Source organism: Spathaspora passalidarum (assembly GCF_000223485.1).
Source record: "Spathaspora passalidarum NRRL Y-27907 unplaced genomic scaffold SPAPAscaffold_6, whole genome shotgun sequence".
Lineage (NCBI taxonomy): Eukaryota > Fungi > Ascomycota > Pichiomycetes > Serinales > Debaryomycetaceae > Spathaspora > Spathaspora passalidarum.
Genome location: NW_006767430.1, coordinates 1,086,123 through 1,100,528, shown reverse-complemented (window position 1 = coordinate 1,100,528; position 14,406 = coordinate 1,086,123). Strand labels below are relative to the sequence as shown.

Below are 14,406 nucleotides of genomic sequence, written 5' to 3'. Positions count from 1 at the left end.
TGATCCATCTATATGAAAGTATCAATGTTGTGACCAAGTGTAAAGGGTGATGTAATTGTTTTTTTTTCCTTTTTTTGGTTTCTGATTTAAATTCGTGTGGGATTTCTTTTTTTTTTTTTGTTTTGTTCGTTTCGGGGTCAAGGCTCTGGAGGCGAAGCAGTCAATAGTTGACTACTGGTGGTTTTGTGTAGTAATTTACAATTATAGACGAATTAATTTGTAACCGCTATGAATTTATAAAGTAGATGTCTTATTCAAAGTAGACAAAACGGTTTGTGTAAGATCAATTTCTTAAATCAATCCCCGTACTGCATAATCGAATTATTATCATAACCTAAATAATATCCCCCTGAGTGAGAACTAGAAACACCTACTCGATGTAACTACCAACTCGTGTGATGTCATTCATTCTAAAGAACTAAAACTTTTTAGTTTAGGGCTATCTGTTGGCTTACTGCTTGTTTCGAATATCATTATAGATAGCAACACTATTTACAGGAAATTACAAGGTTATTTGACATGTGATGCGAATGCTGAAATCTAATAATGCTTAGAGCAGATTCATGATATTGTTTCTGTATCATATGTAGGATCACATCATAATGCTGTTAAATAGCCGAGCTAATACAGGTGTCCTAACTGTTTGTACCTGTATAGCTGATAGCTGATCTAATGTTACAAGAAACTTTTCTAGCAAAGAATAAAAGCTACGAAAGTTGCTAAAACCAGTCTTGAATTGATGGTTTTGTGTTTATTTACAGGTTTATTTATAGGTTATATTACTATATATTATAGAGTTCCCCAAAGGAACCAGCAATCACTACAATTCTACCAATTCGTTTGAGTTGTCTCTGATTGGGGAGGGGGATGGGATATTGGGGTTGGTTGTGACATCTTGTTTTGAAGCGCTAGTACTTTCCTCATTTTGGTTCTTTCTTGTTCCAAGGTGCGTATATATCTTCGGTTTTTGTCAAGTGTGGGGTGCTGTGAGTTATTGGCATTTGATTGATAAATTATATGCTTTGTTTTTTGTTCCTGTAATTGCAATTGATACACATTTTCCAACTTAGTTATGTGATCTACATACTTGAATAATTCCTGCTCTAGCAATTGAAAGATAGCATTTATATTGACCACAATAACACCAAGTTTCCGTATTTTCAGATCGAATTTTCCAATCTCTAATGAAACTTACTGTAGATTGTTTTCTATTACTTCGGTCATATGTCTGTTGCCTTCTGCTTTTATCTAGGACAAATTTTGGTTGAAATATTGACCTCGTATGAGTAGTTGCTGATTATAATAATATTTACCACCTTTATCAAGTCCAAAACTATCCTTAGTTTATCTCGATGGAAAGAGTAAAGTTATGGATTATTACTTTGGGTGCCCAAATTTTTATATACTAAATTTGGGGCCAATTCTTCCCTCGCACAAATTTATACGAATCTGGCGCTACCATCTGAATAATTTTCCAATATAAAAAAAACTAATCTCGTATAAAAGATTTCGAAGTTCCTCTTTAAATCGTATACCCGTCATAAAATGGAATTGGAAACGATACTCTTGGTCTACATCCTTATCCCGCTCCTACTTATCCACTTATTCACTACCCTGCATTATTTCAAGGATGTGCCCGACTTATACCTTGCAGAGCAATCCGAAATTGATGCCACCAGACACGTCAATGAATCACCTATTTATCGGTCTAACAAGCTAGAAATGGGACTTCGAGTAGGTTTAGGAATTCGGTATGATCTGTACAAACTCCGCGCGGGAAACTTACGAGATATTTGGAGCGTCAAGAGTTTACAGTTTGGTGATGAGGTTGTTATTAATGACATCCGCTTCAAATGGGCCGAGATTAATTATATGGTTGATAAAATTTCTAAACAGCTTAAGGGAGTCAAAGTGGTTAGAATTCCTTTGGAACATAGAATTGATATCAAGTGGGTAATTGTGTTAATTGCTGGGTTCATCAATCAGATTACTGTCGAGTTTTATGATGTAGGTGAAGGAGAAGGAGCAAATATCGATGATATTGATACTACTGGTGAAGGTGAGTTATACGAATACAAAAATCAGTATCTGTCAGAAAAGGACAAGGGTATTTCATTGAGAATAGTAAGACACAATCAAGGCGCAATTGAAAAGTCTACTATTGAATTCACCCAATTGAATATTGTATGCGCTGTTGCATCTACTATCAAGCATTTGCCTGCTCTGCAAGAGATTGGAAAGGATGACACCATGGTTATTGTTCCTAGCAAAAATATCTCCAATGAAGAATTACTCAATGTGATTACTAAATTTTTGACATGCTTAGTTACCCATGCTAAACTTGTGATTGCTGGAAATCCAGATGACATCACCAAATACAACCCAACAATCTTGTCTATACATGAAGATAATTTGCCAACACCACAAGCAAACTATCTTAGCTATATTAACAAAGCGATTATATCTCGAGGAAAGTTACTTCCAGGACAACTCCGAATTATTTACATCAACAATAGAATAACCAGTTGCAAATATACCGCCAAACAACTTTCACATCTTCGTGGGATATATAGTGCTAGAATTATTCGAGAACTGGGATATTACAATATTATTGGACCTTTGATTTTGACTGATTTTTACGATTATCGTACGTTTGCTAAGTTTTCGTATGGATGTATATCCCAATCGGTTGAAATGAAAATTGTTGCTACTAATGAACAGAATATTGGACTTTTGAGTGTTCGCGGGTATGTGATTGGTAAAACTACTAATATTATGAAAGATAAGCATCATAATAGTAACAGTAGCACCATGCACGAAAATGAAGGGTTTATGCCAGTTAATGTCAGATGTAAATGGGGCAGTGATGGTTGTCTATATGTGATTTAAATTAAAAAATATATGTATATAGATCTATTAAATATATGAAACTTAAACTACTCTTTGTTTCTTCGGACAAGGAACATCGTCAACTCGGGCACGCTTTAACAATTTTGGTTCTTCATCTTTGACAATAAAGATTTTCTTGTTTAATTGATTGATGAAGTATTGAGAAAACTTGATTTGAAGAATGTTCAAGTTATCTTCATTGAAGTCAGCAAAGAACTTGGTCCATTTTGTTAATTTAACTTCAATGGTTTCTTGTTTGGTTTCCCACATGATATTGGAGTTGTTCAGATCGATTAAATGGCATTTTATAAAGTCGTAGCCGAAAATCATAAGAACATTACACCAATTCTCATACTTGTCTCCGTTTAAGCTTAATTCAAATTGTAACATCTGCAAGCATTTGAATTCAAGTTCCTTGATAACTTTAGTAGAACTTGATTCCAAGCCACAAATCTTGAGCCAGGACTTGAAGGAGTAGTTATAGTCTTGGTTGAATTTAGAAGCCAAAATGACTAAACCAAGAAAGAGTTTCTTAGGATCGGTAATAGTAATCTTCTCTTTCTTGTTGATAAGCTTAGTCAAGTAAAAACAAGCAAGTTGGAGGGTTTGAATTGACGTTTTTGACCGCTTGAGAATCTCAACAATGAAAATGGAAAGATTTGTTTCATTGATTTTGGACTCAGAGTACAAAATCTTAATCAAGTTGATGGTACAGTTGACCAAGATCGAATTGAATTGAGATTTCGTTAAATGGGATGTGTAGTAGTATGAATTGATAGGGGAGACGGGAATAGTTGAAACAGTTGGGGTAGTTGGGTCTTGTTTTGTGGTTGGGGTAGAACTAGGAGTCAACAACGAAGCAGTGCTATTGTTTCTGGCGATAGTGGCCACGGGCTCGACTGTCTTTGTCTTTGGTGAAATTGGTGTATCCATTTTTGGGTGCAAAAGTGTAACTCGACTGAGGGGAACAAAAAGTAGTAAGAAATAGCAAAAATCAAAATGTGTAAACTTTTAAATAAAGCTTAGTAAGATTGTTTCATTATGAATCTGTAACCTGGAGGGGAAAATGATGTAAAAATAAGTAATAATGTGCTAACCTGTATATCTCACTGAGTATATCAAGTTATTCTATGAAGTAAATTAAACCAAAAAAAAATAATACCTAACCTTAAAAAATGTAAAATAAAAAATCGTTAAAAAAAAATCAAAAGTAACAGTTGTTATGTGTCGTTAAGTCGTGTGTAAATAGTAATCGTAGTAATGGTAAGTTGTAATATCGTTTGTTTTGTTTGTTGAAAGAAAAAGTCGTACAACAGTAAAGAAAACAAATCAAACCAAATCCAGATCTCGGGGATTTGCTGTGGCATTTATAGTGTCTTCAGTTGTCAAAGATTGTTATCACGAAGATAATTAGTCATTCCTGTACAAAACCATAAATTGCATCAGCGGGAAAATTTCTTTTTTTTTTTTGGTGCTCTCGTATGAGTCAAATTTCTGTGGTGGTGGTGGCAGCAAAAACCGCTAAGGCTCGCCACCTCCACATTTTGTAAGGCAATTACAGCGAAAATCGATAGGCGCAAGTCACGTGGAATTTGACTTGAAATTTCTTTTTGTTTTTTCGCATGACTATTTAGGAGGATCCGCGCCATGTTACTCATAACAGAATTACTCATTTCCTACTAATGCCGAAACGCCGAATCCGGCCGGAACAGCGGAGTTTCATATCTTCCACTGCCATTGCTATGATTCACGTGTTTTTGTATTTATTTACTATTTACTGTTATTACTCTCTGCTAATGACTCTAAACTGAGAATCAATAATATCTCTAATCTCCTTGAAACTGGCAATTATACATTCGTTATCATCATTACTCACCAACAATACTTTTTCGTCAATGCCACAATCTAATTTGTTTAAATTGACAAGTACTTTACTTAAATCAACCACTCTTTTTCCACGCTCATCATAACAATTAAATACGTGATCATGGAAAAGTTTGATTATTTTCAATTCTGGGGAATTAGTCAGTGACATAACATAATTTATCTTCGTCATGAGACGGAATAATCTTGCATTTTCTAATTCGCTGGTTAATTGAGCTTCCATGAAATCGTTGGCATGTTGTAGTTTATTAATAACATTGAATGTTTGCGATGATAACTTGCTCTGGAATGCTGTAAGTTCGAATGTCTGGTCTGCGTCGACTAGTTCTCTGATCAGCTCAATTAATTCTTCACTTATCCTTGACTTTAAGGTTTGATATATATTTCCGCTTCTCATATTAATAGGCAAGGTCAATGTACTCAATTCAAGCAAGACCTTACCTATATTATGTATATCATCTAATGGATCTTGATCTTCGTCGCCTAACAAATCCAGAATCAGACCACTGGAAAGTCTAATTCTATCTTTATTAGTCACGATAATCTTATTCAAGTTGATAGTGCCCTTACCAGATAATCCCTTTTCATGTAAACACTTTACTGCGTTGACCAACTGTAAAAGATAACCCCAAAGAATCTCATCATTAATAGGAGCAGAGCCTAATTTCTTGTGGTGTTCAGCTAATGTGTTTGAATTAGGGTAATAATCAAACACAGCAATAAGGCAACTTTTCCCAAAACTCAAACTCGAAAACGCATCATAGCATCTCACAACATTGGCACAATCAACACTCTTCCACTTTTTGAATTTGCTAAAATCAATTTGTTCCGGTTCAACATTTTCAATTTTCCTCATAACATATGGATTGCCATCCAATGAAGAAAATACCTTGTATAACACTGTACTATGGGCCAGCTTACTTTCTTGGTAAGTTCTGTCAATAGGAACGAGTGAATGATACTGGTTGATAGATGGTGGTAACGTGGAATGGACCATTGTTTGCAAGGTAGCCTCATTCTTGCGGTGCAAGGTTTCTCGAAGGTCATTGGGGATGAAAAGTAAATGAGGGTTCAGTTCATGTGGTGCCAATGGAAGGGTTAACCTTGGTGGTGGTTGCGGAGCATACAAGTGATATTGTAATGGGTACGTTGCTGCTGCAGGAGTGTGAAAATAATCATTCAAGTATGGGTTAGGTGTTGATGATTGTGGTGGAGGAACCGCTTGTGGTGTACTCACAGCCAATGGTGGTGGTGGTGGTGGTGGTGCAGCACTTGTTGCAGGAGGTGCAGTAGATCCTTGTGACGCAGGTGCGGGTGTGAATGATGGCGTTGAAGCATTGAACTTGTATCCACTTCCATCAGGTACGAATACCGGTATTTCCTTCATTTTAGGTGACCCAAACTTACCGGTAGCACTATTGCCAGTATTATTAGCAATTAAATTACTTGGTTGAAATGAAGGTGTATTCAAATCAAACTTCCTTTTAGATTCAGTGGAATGACTAGAATGGGCTGATCCAGCAGAAGAAGGAGCATCGAATTGGTGTTGTAAGTTCAATTGTTGTACTAATGGAGTAATACCCGCGGTAGTGTTGTTTGCTGGTTGTTGTGGTTGTTGTTGTTGTTGTTGTTGTTGTTGTTGCTGCTGCTGCTGCTGGTTCGGCCTTCTATGGCTGAACGCACATCCTTTATTTTCGAATTTACAATATCCATATATCGTGATATTTTTACAAAGGGTGTCCTTTGCATTATCTAGGTTGATATTCATCAGAGTGCTAGCAGTAATAATGTGTAATGTTGACGTAATTGATTGATGACTGTGTTTTTCTTTCGGTTTTTTTTTCTCCTTGGCCGCACGTTAGGAATCAAACCTTAATTGGTGTCAAGAGGGAAGGGGGGTGAGTGGAAAGTTGAGCGCAATGGTTTATTTGGTAAGAAAGCTTATATTCTAATATATCATGAGTGGTGTTTGAAGCATTGTCTGTATTAAGAGAATTAAACTGTTTATGATTTCTTTCGGAATTTGTAGATATTCTAGCAAAATACCACATTGATACGAGTCAAGCTATTTGGTTGCAACAAAAAGAAAAAAAAATAACGTAACGGTCGAATGCGATTATTTTATTACTCAACAGACAAGTATTGCATAATGTTATTTGAAGACTACATTGAAAATTAACCAATAAGAGAAATGAACTAAAGAACCAATTAAGAAGAATTTGACAGTGAACTATAAGTTTCTAATCTCGGAGAATTTTTATCGTAGCAAAGCTAAGACAAACTAAGCTAAATCACCTTAGAAACCTCCGCCAATCAATATCATAAAAGCTTCCATATCACTGTTGCATAACATACGATTTAGATTTCTTGGTATGTATATATCGCGGCTGCGAAAATTTTTGTTATGAAGCACATCATATATAACATATCATTTGCCCGTATCTGCTTTCTCTTTAATTTGTCTCTTGCAAAATTCTAGCACATAATGCTACCAATATACATCCTAATTCTACTATTCACATACGTCCAAGCTGAAAACTACGTGGTCGCCCTCAAACATACGGAAGACCTTGAATCATTCAAAAGCTATGATTTGCACCAGTACCCTCCCCAGCTCCAAGTAATGAAACATATCAGCAATTCATACTCAATAGGGAATTTACTGGCATTTCTGGGAAACTTTTCTGAGGAAATGATTGCCCGATTAAAACGATGTCCCATGGTTGCTGAGATATCCCCCGACATTGAAGTTTCCATGTTTGATATTGATCAGCAGCCAGAGGCACCAAGACATTTAGCTCGCATCAGTCGTAAACACAGAATGAGACCCGGTAAAACTTATCCTTATGTATTTGATAATAATTATTTGGGAACAAAGGTGAATGCCTATGTAATTGATCTGGGGGTGGACATTGGACATCCTGAATTTCAAGGAAGAGCTCAAATGGGAGTTGATTTGACGAAGGAAGGTGCTGGTGATCAAAATGGACATGGGACTCATGTTGCAGGTTTGATTGGTAGTTATACATACGGGGTGGCCAAAAATGTCGATATTATCGAAATTAAAGCGTTGAATGTAAGAGGTGCCGGAAGTTTAAGCACGATTGTGGAAGCACTTGAGTTTGCTGTGAATCATCGTAGAACCAGTGGTAGACCCGGGGTAGCTAATTTATCCCTCGGTGCGTACAAAAATACGGTGTTAAATAATATGATTGAAGAGGCTGTTAAGACTGGGTTGGTTATAGTTGTAGCCGCAGGTAATTCCAATACCGATGCATGTCTTACCAGCCCTGCTAGTTCAAAACATGCCATTACAGTTGGGGCAATTGATGATTATAATGATTCCATTGCCCATTTTTCAAATTGGGGTGAATGCGTTGATGTTTTTGCAAGCGGACATCTGGTACAAAGTGCAAATGCCCATAATCATGACAAGTCGCAAGTTCTTTCAGGGACGTCAATGGCAGCACCGATAGTTTCTGGATTGGTGGCTAACTTGTTAAGTGAAGGTTTTGGGCCATTAGAAGTAAAGAAGAAATTGATCAGGTTGTCAACCAAGAATCGAATTCCTAAATCGTCGTTATTTTTACGAAAGAAAACACCTAATAGAATTGCATACAATGGAATAAGTGAAAAGGTTTTGGATTTAATGGGAAGTGATGGATCCAGTGATGGGTCAAGTGACGACGACGAATAATTTATAATATATAGGTGTACATACTCACTCTGGATTGTATCTTGCCGGTATGGCTGTTAATAGTTTACGCTACCAGATTTTTCTTTTATTTTTATTTTTTTTTTAAAAAACAAAATGCTACTTACAATTTTTTGGTTCGCCCTTTTTGTTTCATCTTAAAATAAGGACAAACATTCAAACTACATCAAAGCTAACTTCTTATACAGTTCTTTATAACATATAAATATACGCATACAATGGGACAAGGACCTTCATCGGGAATTATCAGTGGTCTAATGGCCGATACAAACTTCAATCCTGAAGAAATTGACCGACTTCGTAAACGATTTATGAAACTTGACCAAGATCGACTGGGAGAAATTGACAAGCAAGAATTCTTAAGCATACCTGGGGTGAGTTCGAATCCGTTAGCTGCTAGGCTAATGGATGTATTTGATATTGATGGGAACGGGAAGATTGATTTCCAAGAGTTTATTACAGGGTTGCTGGCCTTTAGTGGAAAATCAAGCACAGAAGAGAAGTTGCGGTTTGCATTCAAGATCTACGATATTGATAGAGATGGGTTCATTGGGAATGGTGAGTTGTTTATTGTCATGAAGATGATGGTGGGGAACAATTTGAAGGATGAAGAGTTACAACAAATTGTTGATAAGACAATGATGGAAGCCGATGGAGACGGTGATGGCAAGTTAAACTTTGACGAGTTTAAACATGCAGTTGATTCCAACTCAATTGCAAACAAATTGACATTAAATATGTTTTAGTGTAAAATTAGTGACATAGTAAATACAAACTCAAGTATACCCTCAGAATAAGAGACTCGGAAATTTTCAATTTTTGTTTTTTTTTTATTATTTTTAATTTATGTCTGATTTATTCATCAGACACAAATGATCCATCTCGACACTAAATTGGTGTCGCTACTAGAATGGATTCACAATACTCAAGATGAGAAGCTTAAGCCTTCGTCATATTCGTACATTTCACCCAAGCTTGAAGTCCGTGATGTTAAAGGGTCGGGTAGAGGTATTTACACCAATGGCCATCTCAACAAGTCAGAGTTGGTAATACGTATCCCACCGTCATTCTTACTTAACACAACAACTGTGTTGTCTCATATTTCCAAGTACAATACAATTGCAAGTCTATCCACCTCCAACATTTACACTCCGTTTGAAACAATTCATGATGAATTCACCAAGATCTATGAATCACTAACTAAAGAAGAATTACTCGACCTTTCGTCGTTTCAATTGTTAGGAATGTACATTACTATAGAAACTCAACGAGGCAAGTCCTCCTTCTGGAAACCATTCCTTGACATGTTACCTTCTATAGCAGACTTTGAATTAATGCCATTGGTATGGCAGATCAACAACCAACACGATCTCCTTGATTTACTTCCACAACCAATCAGAAAAACCAGCGAGAAAGTATATACAAGGTTTACGTCAGATTACAATACAGTGACAGCTCTTCTCCAGACAAAAATTGACAATACAGAAGCAGTTCTTCCCCTCGACCAGTTCCTCCTTGCTTGGATTTGTATTAATTCCCGTTGTCTTTACATGAACCTCCCCACATCCAAATCAGCAAGTGATAATTTTACCATGGCTCCATACGTTGATTTTTTGAATCATTCGCCTAATGATCATTGTACTTTGAAAATTGATGGTCGTGGGTTTCAAGTGTTTTCCACATGTGCTTATTCCGAAAATGAACAAGTGTATTTAAGTTATGGTCCTCATAGCAACGACTTTTTGCTTTGCGAATATGGGTTCACTATTTCTGATAATAAGTGGAATGATTTGGATGTCACAGAATACTTGAGGCCTTTGTTCACTAGTGAACAGAAACGATTCTTGAAAGAACATGATTATTGGGGTAACTATACTGTGAATAAAGAAGGGATATCGTTTAGAACAGAGGTTGCATTGGCTGTTCTACAGGAGAATACACCAACTGAATCAAGAAAGTTGATGGGGTTGATCAACGGTATAACTGATGGAGTGGTATTCAAACTTAAATCAGATATACTTCTTAAAACTATATTAAACAAAGTGATTCACGAAGCAGAACAGTATAAACATCTTGAGTTCAATAACGAAACAGACTTAGTCACTAGAGAAAGAAAGAAGGTTATTGGCGGGTTATATAACGATAGAGTAACCATTGCAACGAATGTACTTTCGAATCTATAGATCTATTTTAAACTTATATCCAATAATGAATCGGTTGTAGCTTGATTGACCCCTTTGTTTATGGCCAATTTCATCTTGACCAAATCACAAATCATGGCATTACCCAAGGTACCTGATTTGTGCTTTTTTCCTAAATATGAGATGTAACCATTCATATTGTCAACTTCGGTAAGCCTAAGCATACGCACATCTTGTCTCATTGACGAACTATTCTTGGCAGTTGCTTCTGTGGTGGAAACAACATGAGTAAAGAGTCTTTCCGGGTTCAAGTATATCGAGGCTTCGGTGATTTGGTTTAACATCGGGTATTCCAAGTATAACACTGTAATTGCTTCATTAATGATTCTCTTGTACATCGAACTAAGCTGATCTCCCCCATAAAGAAGCTCACCATTAAAACAGTCAAACAATGCAGATAATGGGTTAATACAACAATTAACAACAAGTTTTTCACATTGAATAACCAAGAATTGTTCATAGTCTACAAGAGTAGCATTCAATGTGGGAGTATCCAATAGCATTTGAACTATTGCAGGGGTGTCTTGTTTATTCTCACCAGGAAACTTGGCAATGGTGAGCTTTCCAGGTGCTGCATGTCTTACTACTCCATCATCATCAATATATGCACCATGAGTAGCAACTACTTCATAGATATTAGGGCAATTTCTAGCCCAGAACTTCTCTTTCAAGAGCGAAGGTATTCCCATACCATTCTGAACAATCAAAATATTACTTTTTTCACTGATATAAGGAATAAAAGGTAACAATGCCAGTGCTGTTTGGTGAGCTTTAGTCGAAATTATTAAATTGTCAATATGTCCGGACTTTTCATACTTGGTGACACTGCTGAGGAAATCACTAGGTTTGAGTGCATCTACAGTGACACTATCGGTTGTCCAATTGGGTCCTATTTGACGTGCAAGCTTTATGGTTTGGGTATTTGAATCAAGCAGCTTTCCTGGTTTAACAAGTAAAGTGGGATGGAAATCTTGAGGGAATTGTTGTTTCAAGTCATGGGCCAAGAGTGATCCCATAGCTCCTGCTCCAAGTATGTGTACATTTGCGGTTGTTTTAGACATTGTTCTTATTGCTGTTCGTGTTAGCATTGCAGCCAAGTTTTGGTTGTATGGTCAGAGAAAGATTTTCAAATTTGGTTGTAAAAAAAAAAAATTCTAATAGTTAAGCGTCGTACAAAGGAGAAAACAAAAAAAAGGGTGGTGGAAGGGGGTGGAAGCAAACGCTTACATCCAAATACATTAACCATACAAATATGCTTATTGTTGGTCTTACCGGTGGAATAGGATGTGGTAAGTCCACTGTATCTAAACAACTCCAATCAAAACATAAATTAACTGTGGTAGATGCAGATCTAATTGCTCGTGAAGTAGTATACCCAGGTAAACCCGCCTATAACAAAATCATAGCTTCCTTTGGAGATATCGTGCCTAATCTAGTCAATGACGATCGTAGTTTGAATAGAGCTGCTTTGGGGCAAGCTGTGTTTGGAAATAAGGAAAGATTGGCCGTGTTGAATGCAATTGTACATCCCGCTGTCAAGTATGAAATGGCATGGCAAATCTTTAAAGCTTACATTCGTTGTAATCGAGTAGTGATTTTAGATGTTCCCTTGTTATATGAGAGTAAATTGGATTTGTTATGTGGGTTAGTAGTAACCGTTTCATGTGATAGAGAAACACAAATTGAACGACTTGTAAGTAGAAATCCTGAGTTGTCTCGTGAAGATATTGAAAAGAGAATACTGAGCCAAATGTCAAATGAAGAACGGAATTACCGCAGTGATATCGTATTGGAAAACAACAAGAGTTTGGCAATGTTACACATTTCTATAGATTCATTGGTGCACGAAATCAAACCAAATCTTTTATGGTATTTGGCAGATTTGTTTCCTCCCGTTGCCATTGTTTCTGCATTGTTCACTTTTGCTGTTAGAAGAATAACCGAGCGTTTCAAAGGTACTAAACCGAAAAGTAATTAGAATTTATATATAAATCTATAATTATTATTGTTGCTGACGAACACCACTGACAATATCGTCCACTCTCAACAACAAACAAGCACTTTCAATTGCAGTCTTGATTGATTGTTGTTTAATAACTTCTGGTTCCCAGATACCATACTCCTTCATATCAACAACTTTACCATTATCACCATCAATACCAAAAGTGTGATTACCTTGAGCTTGCTTGGCTCTCAATTGTGACAATACCTTAATTGGGTTACCACCACAGTTTTGAATTAAAGTACGTGGAATAACTTCAAAGGCATCAGCAACAGCTTGGTATGGTAATTGAGCAACACCTTCGATTGTCTTGGCCTTTTCGGATAATTTAACAGCTACAGCCATTTCAGTGGCACCACCACCTGGAGACAAAGATGGTTCAAACATAACGTTTCTAGCAACAGCCATGGCATCATGTAAGTTACGTTCAATTTCGTTCAAAATGTCCTTAGATGGACCTCTCAACATAACAGTACATGCTTGTGGTTCTTTACATTTGACCAAATATGTAAAATATTCGTCACCAATTAATTCAACTTTGAATTCTCCACACTTGGTACCAACATCGGATTCCTTCAAGTCTTCAACTCTATTAACAATGGTGGCTCCAGTAGCACGAGCAATTCTATTATTATCGGATTTCTTGACTCTACGTAATGCAGAAACTCCACCTTTAAGTAAATAATGTTGGGCTAAATCAGAAACACCCTTTTCAGTAATGACCAAATCTGGTTTGAATTCCAAGATTTGTTCACACAAGAGTCTAACTTGTTCTTCTTCAATTTGAAGTATTCTATTCCAATCTTCTTCTTTGGTGATTTCTATATTAGTTTGTGATTCACCCTTCTTGTATTCCAATGGACAATCCAATAATATAACTCTTGGATTTTCGATATTTCTCTTCATCTTTGGATGAACAACATCCTTATTAAGTAAGATACCATCAAGTACCTCGGAATCGGTAACTTCTCCGCCGGGAATCTTTTCAATTCTGACATATCTCTTGACATCAATTTCCTTGTAATCACCATTTTCAATCATAACTGTTCTGACAGCTTTTAAAGACAACTCGCACATCTTTTCTGACCATTTGGAAACATATTTAGTACCAATACTAGCACTAATCAATTTAAGCATAGCACTATCATTAGTAATATCAACAGGAGTGCTAACTTCATGAATGACTTCCAATGCATCCTTTAAAGCTTGCTTTAACGCTTGGATAATGATTACTGGATGGATGTTCTTTTCGATATATGGGAAAGTCTGAGCCAAGATTTCACCGGCCAATATAATAACGGTGGTGGTACCGTCACCGACCTCTTCATCTTGGGTTCTACTTAACTCAATCATGGACTTGGCAGCAGGATGAGAAACATCAATTTCACGCAAGATGGCATGACCATCGTTGGTCAATACAATACCACCCATAGGATCAAGCAACATCTTAAGCATAGCCTTAGGTCCAAGACAAGTACGGATAATGTCAGCCACGGCTTTGGCCGCGGTTATATTAGCTATTTGTGCCTGACGTCCAGTTTGACGTTGTGTAGAGGTGTTCATATACACCACAGGAGCTTGCATTGTTGATGAATGTAAGTGAATTGATCTAAAGCAAGGATATGGTTGTTGGCAAACTATATTGGCAAATTTTTTATTCTTCGGTTTTCTAAATTTTTTTTTTTGTTTGGACAGACGCGAAAACCTGTAAAATT

The 14,406-nt window shown here is 36.6% G+C and overlaps 9 protein-coding genes across 9 annotated transcripts; 5 read left to right on the top strand and 4 right to left on the bottom strand. All coding sequences in view use genetic code 12, as the record gives it.

Annotated features, from left to right (window-relative positions):
* Positions 1–1,531: 1,531 nt before the first annotated feature.
* On the top strand, positions 1,532–4,220 carry SPAPADRAFT_68339 (uncharacterized protein; the record flags this gene model as incomplete). Its single annotated transcript, XM_007377115.1, has 1 exon — positions 1,532–4,220. One exon carries the CDS (start codon positions 1,546–1,548, stop codon positions 2,887–2,889), a length of 1,344 nt encoding a protein of 447 aa, XP_007377177.1.
* Positions 2,932–3,822, bottom strand: PCL5 (Pcl5p; the record flags this gene model as incomplete). Its single annotated transcript, XM_007377116.1, has 1 exon — positions 2,932–3,822. The coding sequence occupies one exon, from the start codon at positions 3,820–3,822 to the stop codon at positions 2,932–2,934; it is 891 nt and encodes a 296-aa protein (XP_007377178.1).
* A 347-nt stretch (positions 4,221–4,567) lies between the features above and the next one.
* On the bottom strand, positions 4,568–6,304 carry PAN3 (Pan3p; the record flags this gene model as incomplete). Its single annotated transcript, XM_007377114.1, has 1 exon — positions 4,568–6,304. The coding sequence occupies one exon, from the start codon at positions 6,158–6,160 to the stop codon at positions 4,673–4,675; it is 1,488 nt and encodes a 495-aa protein (XP_007377176.1).
* A 459-nt stretch (positions 6,305–6,763) lies between these two features.
* Positions 6,764–8,572, top strand: SPAPADRAFT_156901 (S8 family peptidase; the record flags this gene model as incomplete). The annotated part of the gene is made up of 1 exon (XM_007377113.1): positions 6,764–8,572. The coding sequence occupies one exon, from the start codon at positions 7,259–7,261 to the stop codon at positions 8,468–8,470; it is 1,212 nt and encodes a 403-aa protein (XP_007377175.1).
* A 50-nt stretch (positions 8,573–8,622) lies between these two features.
* On the top strand, positions 8,623–9,301 carry CNB1 (calcineurin regulatory subunit B; the record flags this gene model as incomplete). The annotated part of the gene is made up of 1 exon (XM_007377112.1): positions 8,623–9,301. A coding segment is annotated over one exon (392 nt), but the record flags the coding sequence as incomplete, so codon positions are not given.
* A 48-nt stretch (positions 9,302–9,349) lies between these two features.
* SPAPADRAFT_63055 (2-dehydropantoate 2-reductase) lies at positions 9,350–11,803 on the bottom strand (the record flags this gene model as incomplete). Its single annotated transcript, XM_007377110.1, has 1 exon — positions 9,350–11,803. One exon carries the CDS (start codon positions 11,748–11,750, stop codon positions 10,674–10,676), a length of 1,077 nt encoding a protein of 358 aa, XP_007377172.1.
* On the top strand, positions 9,361–10,671 carry SPAPADRAFT_142076 (protein-lysine N-methyltransferase; the record flags this gene model as incomplete). The annotated part of the gene is made up of 1 exon (XM_007377111.1): positions 9,361–10,671. The coding sequence occupies one exon, from the start codon at positions 9,361–9,363 to the stop codon at positions 10,669–10,671; it is 1,311 nt and encodes a 436-aa protein (XP_007377173.1).
* Positions 11,804–11,900: 97 nt separating the features above from the next.
* CCT3 (chaperonin-containing T-complex subunit) lies at positions 11,901–14,322 on the bottom strand (the record flags this gene model as incomplete). The annotated part of the gene is made up of 1 exon (XM_007377108.1): positions 11,901–14,322. The coding sequence occupies one exon, from the start codon at positions 14,273–14,275 to the stop codon at positions 12,692–12,694; it is 1,584 nt and encodes a 527-aa protein (XP_007377170.1).
* Positions 11,942–12,667, top strand: SPAPADRAFT_142544 (putative dephospho-CoA kinase; the record flags this gene model as incomplete). The annotated part of the gene is made up of 1 exon (XM_007377109.1): positions 11,942–12,667. One exon carries the CDS (start codon positions 11,942–11,944, stop codon positions 12,665–12,667), a length of 726 nt encoding a protein of 241 aa, XP_007377171.1.
* Positions 14,323–14,406: the final 84 nt, after the last annotated feature.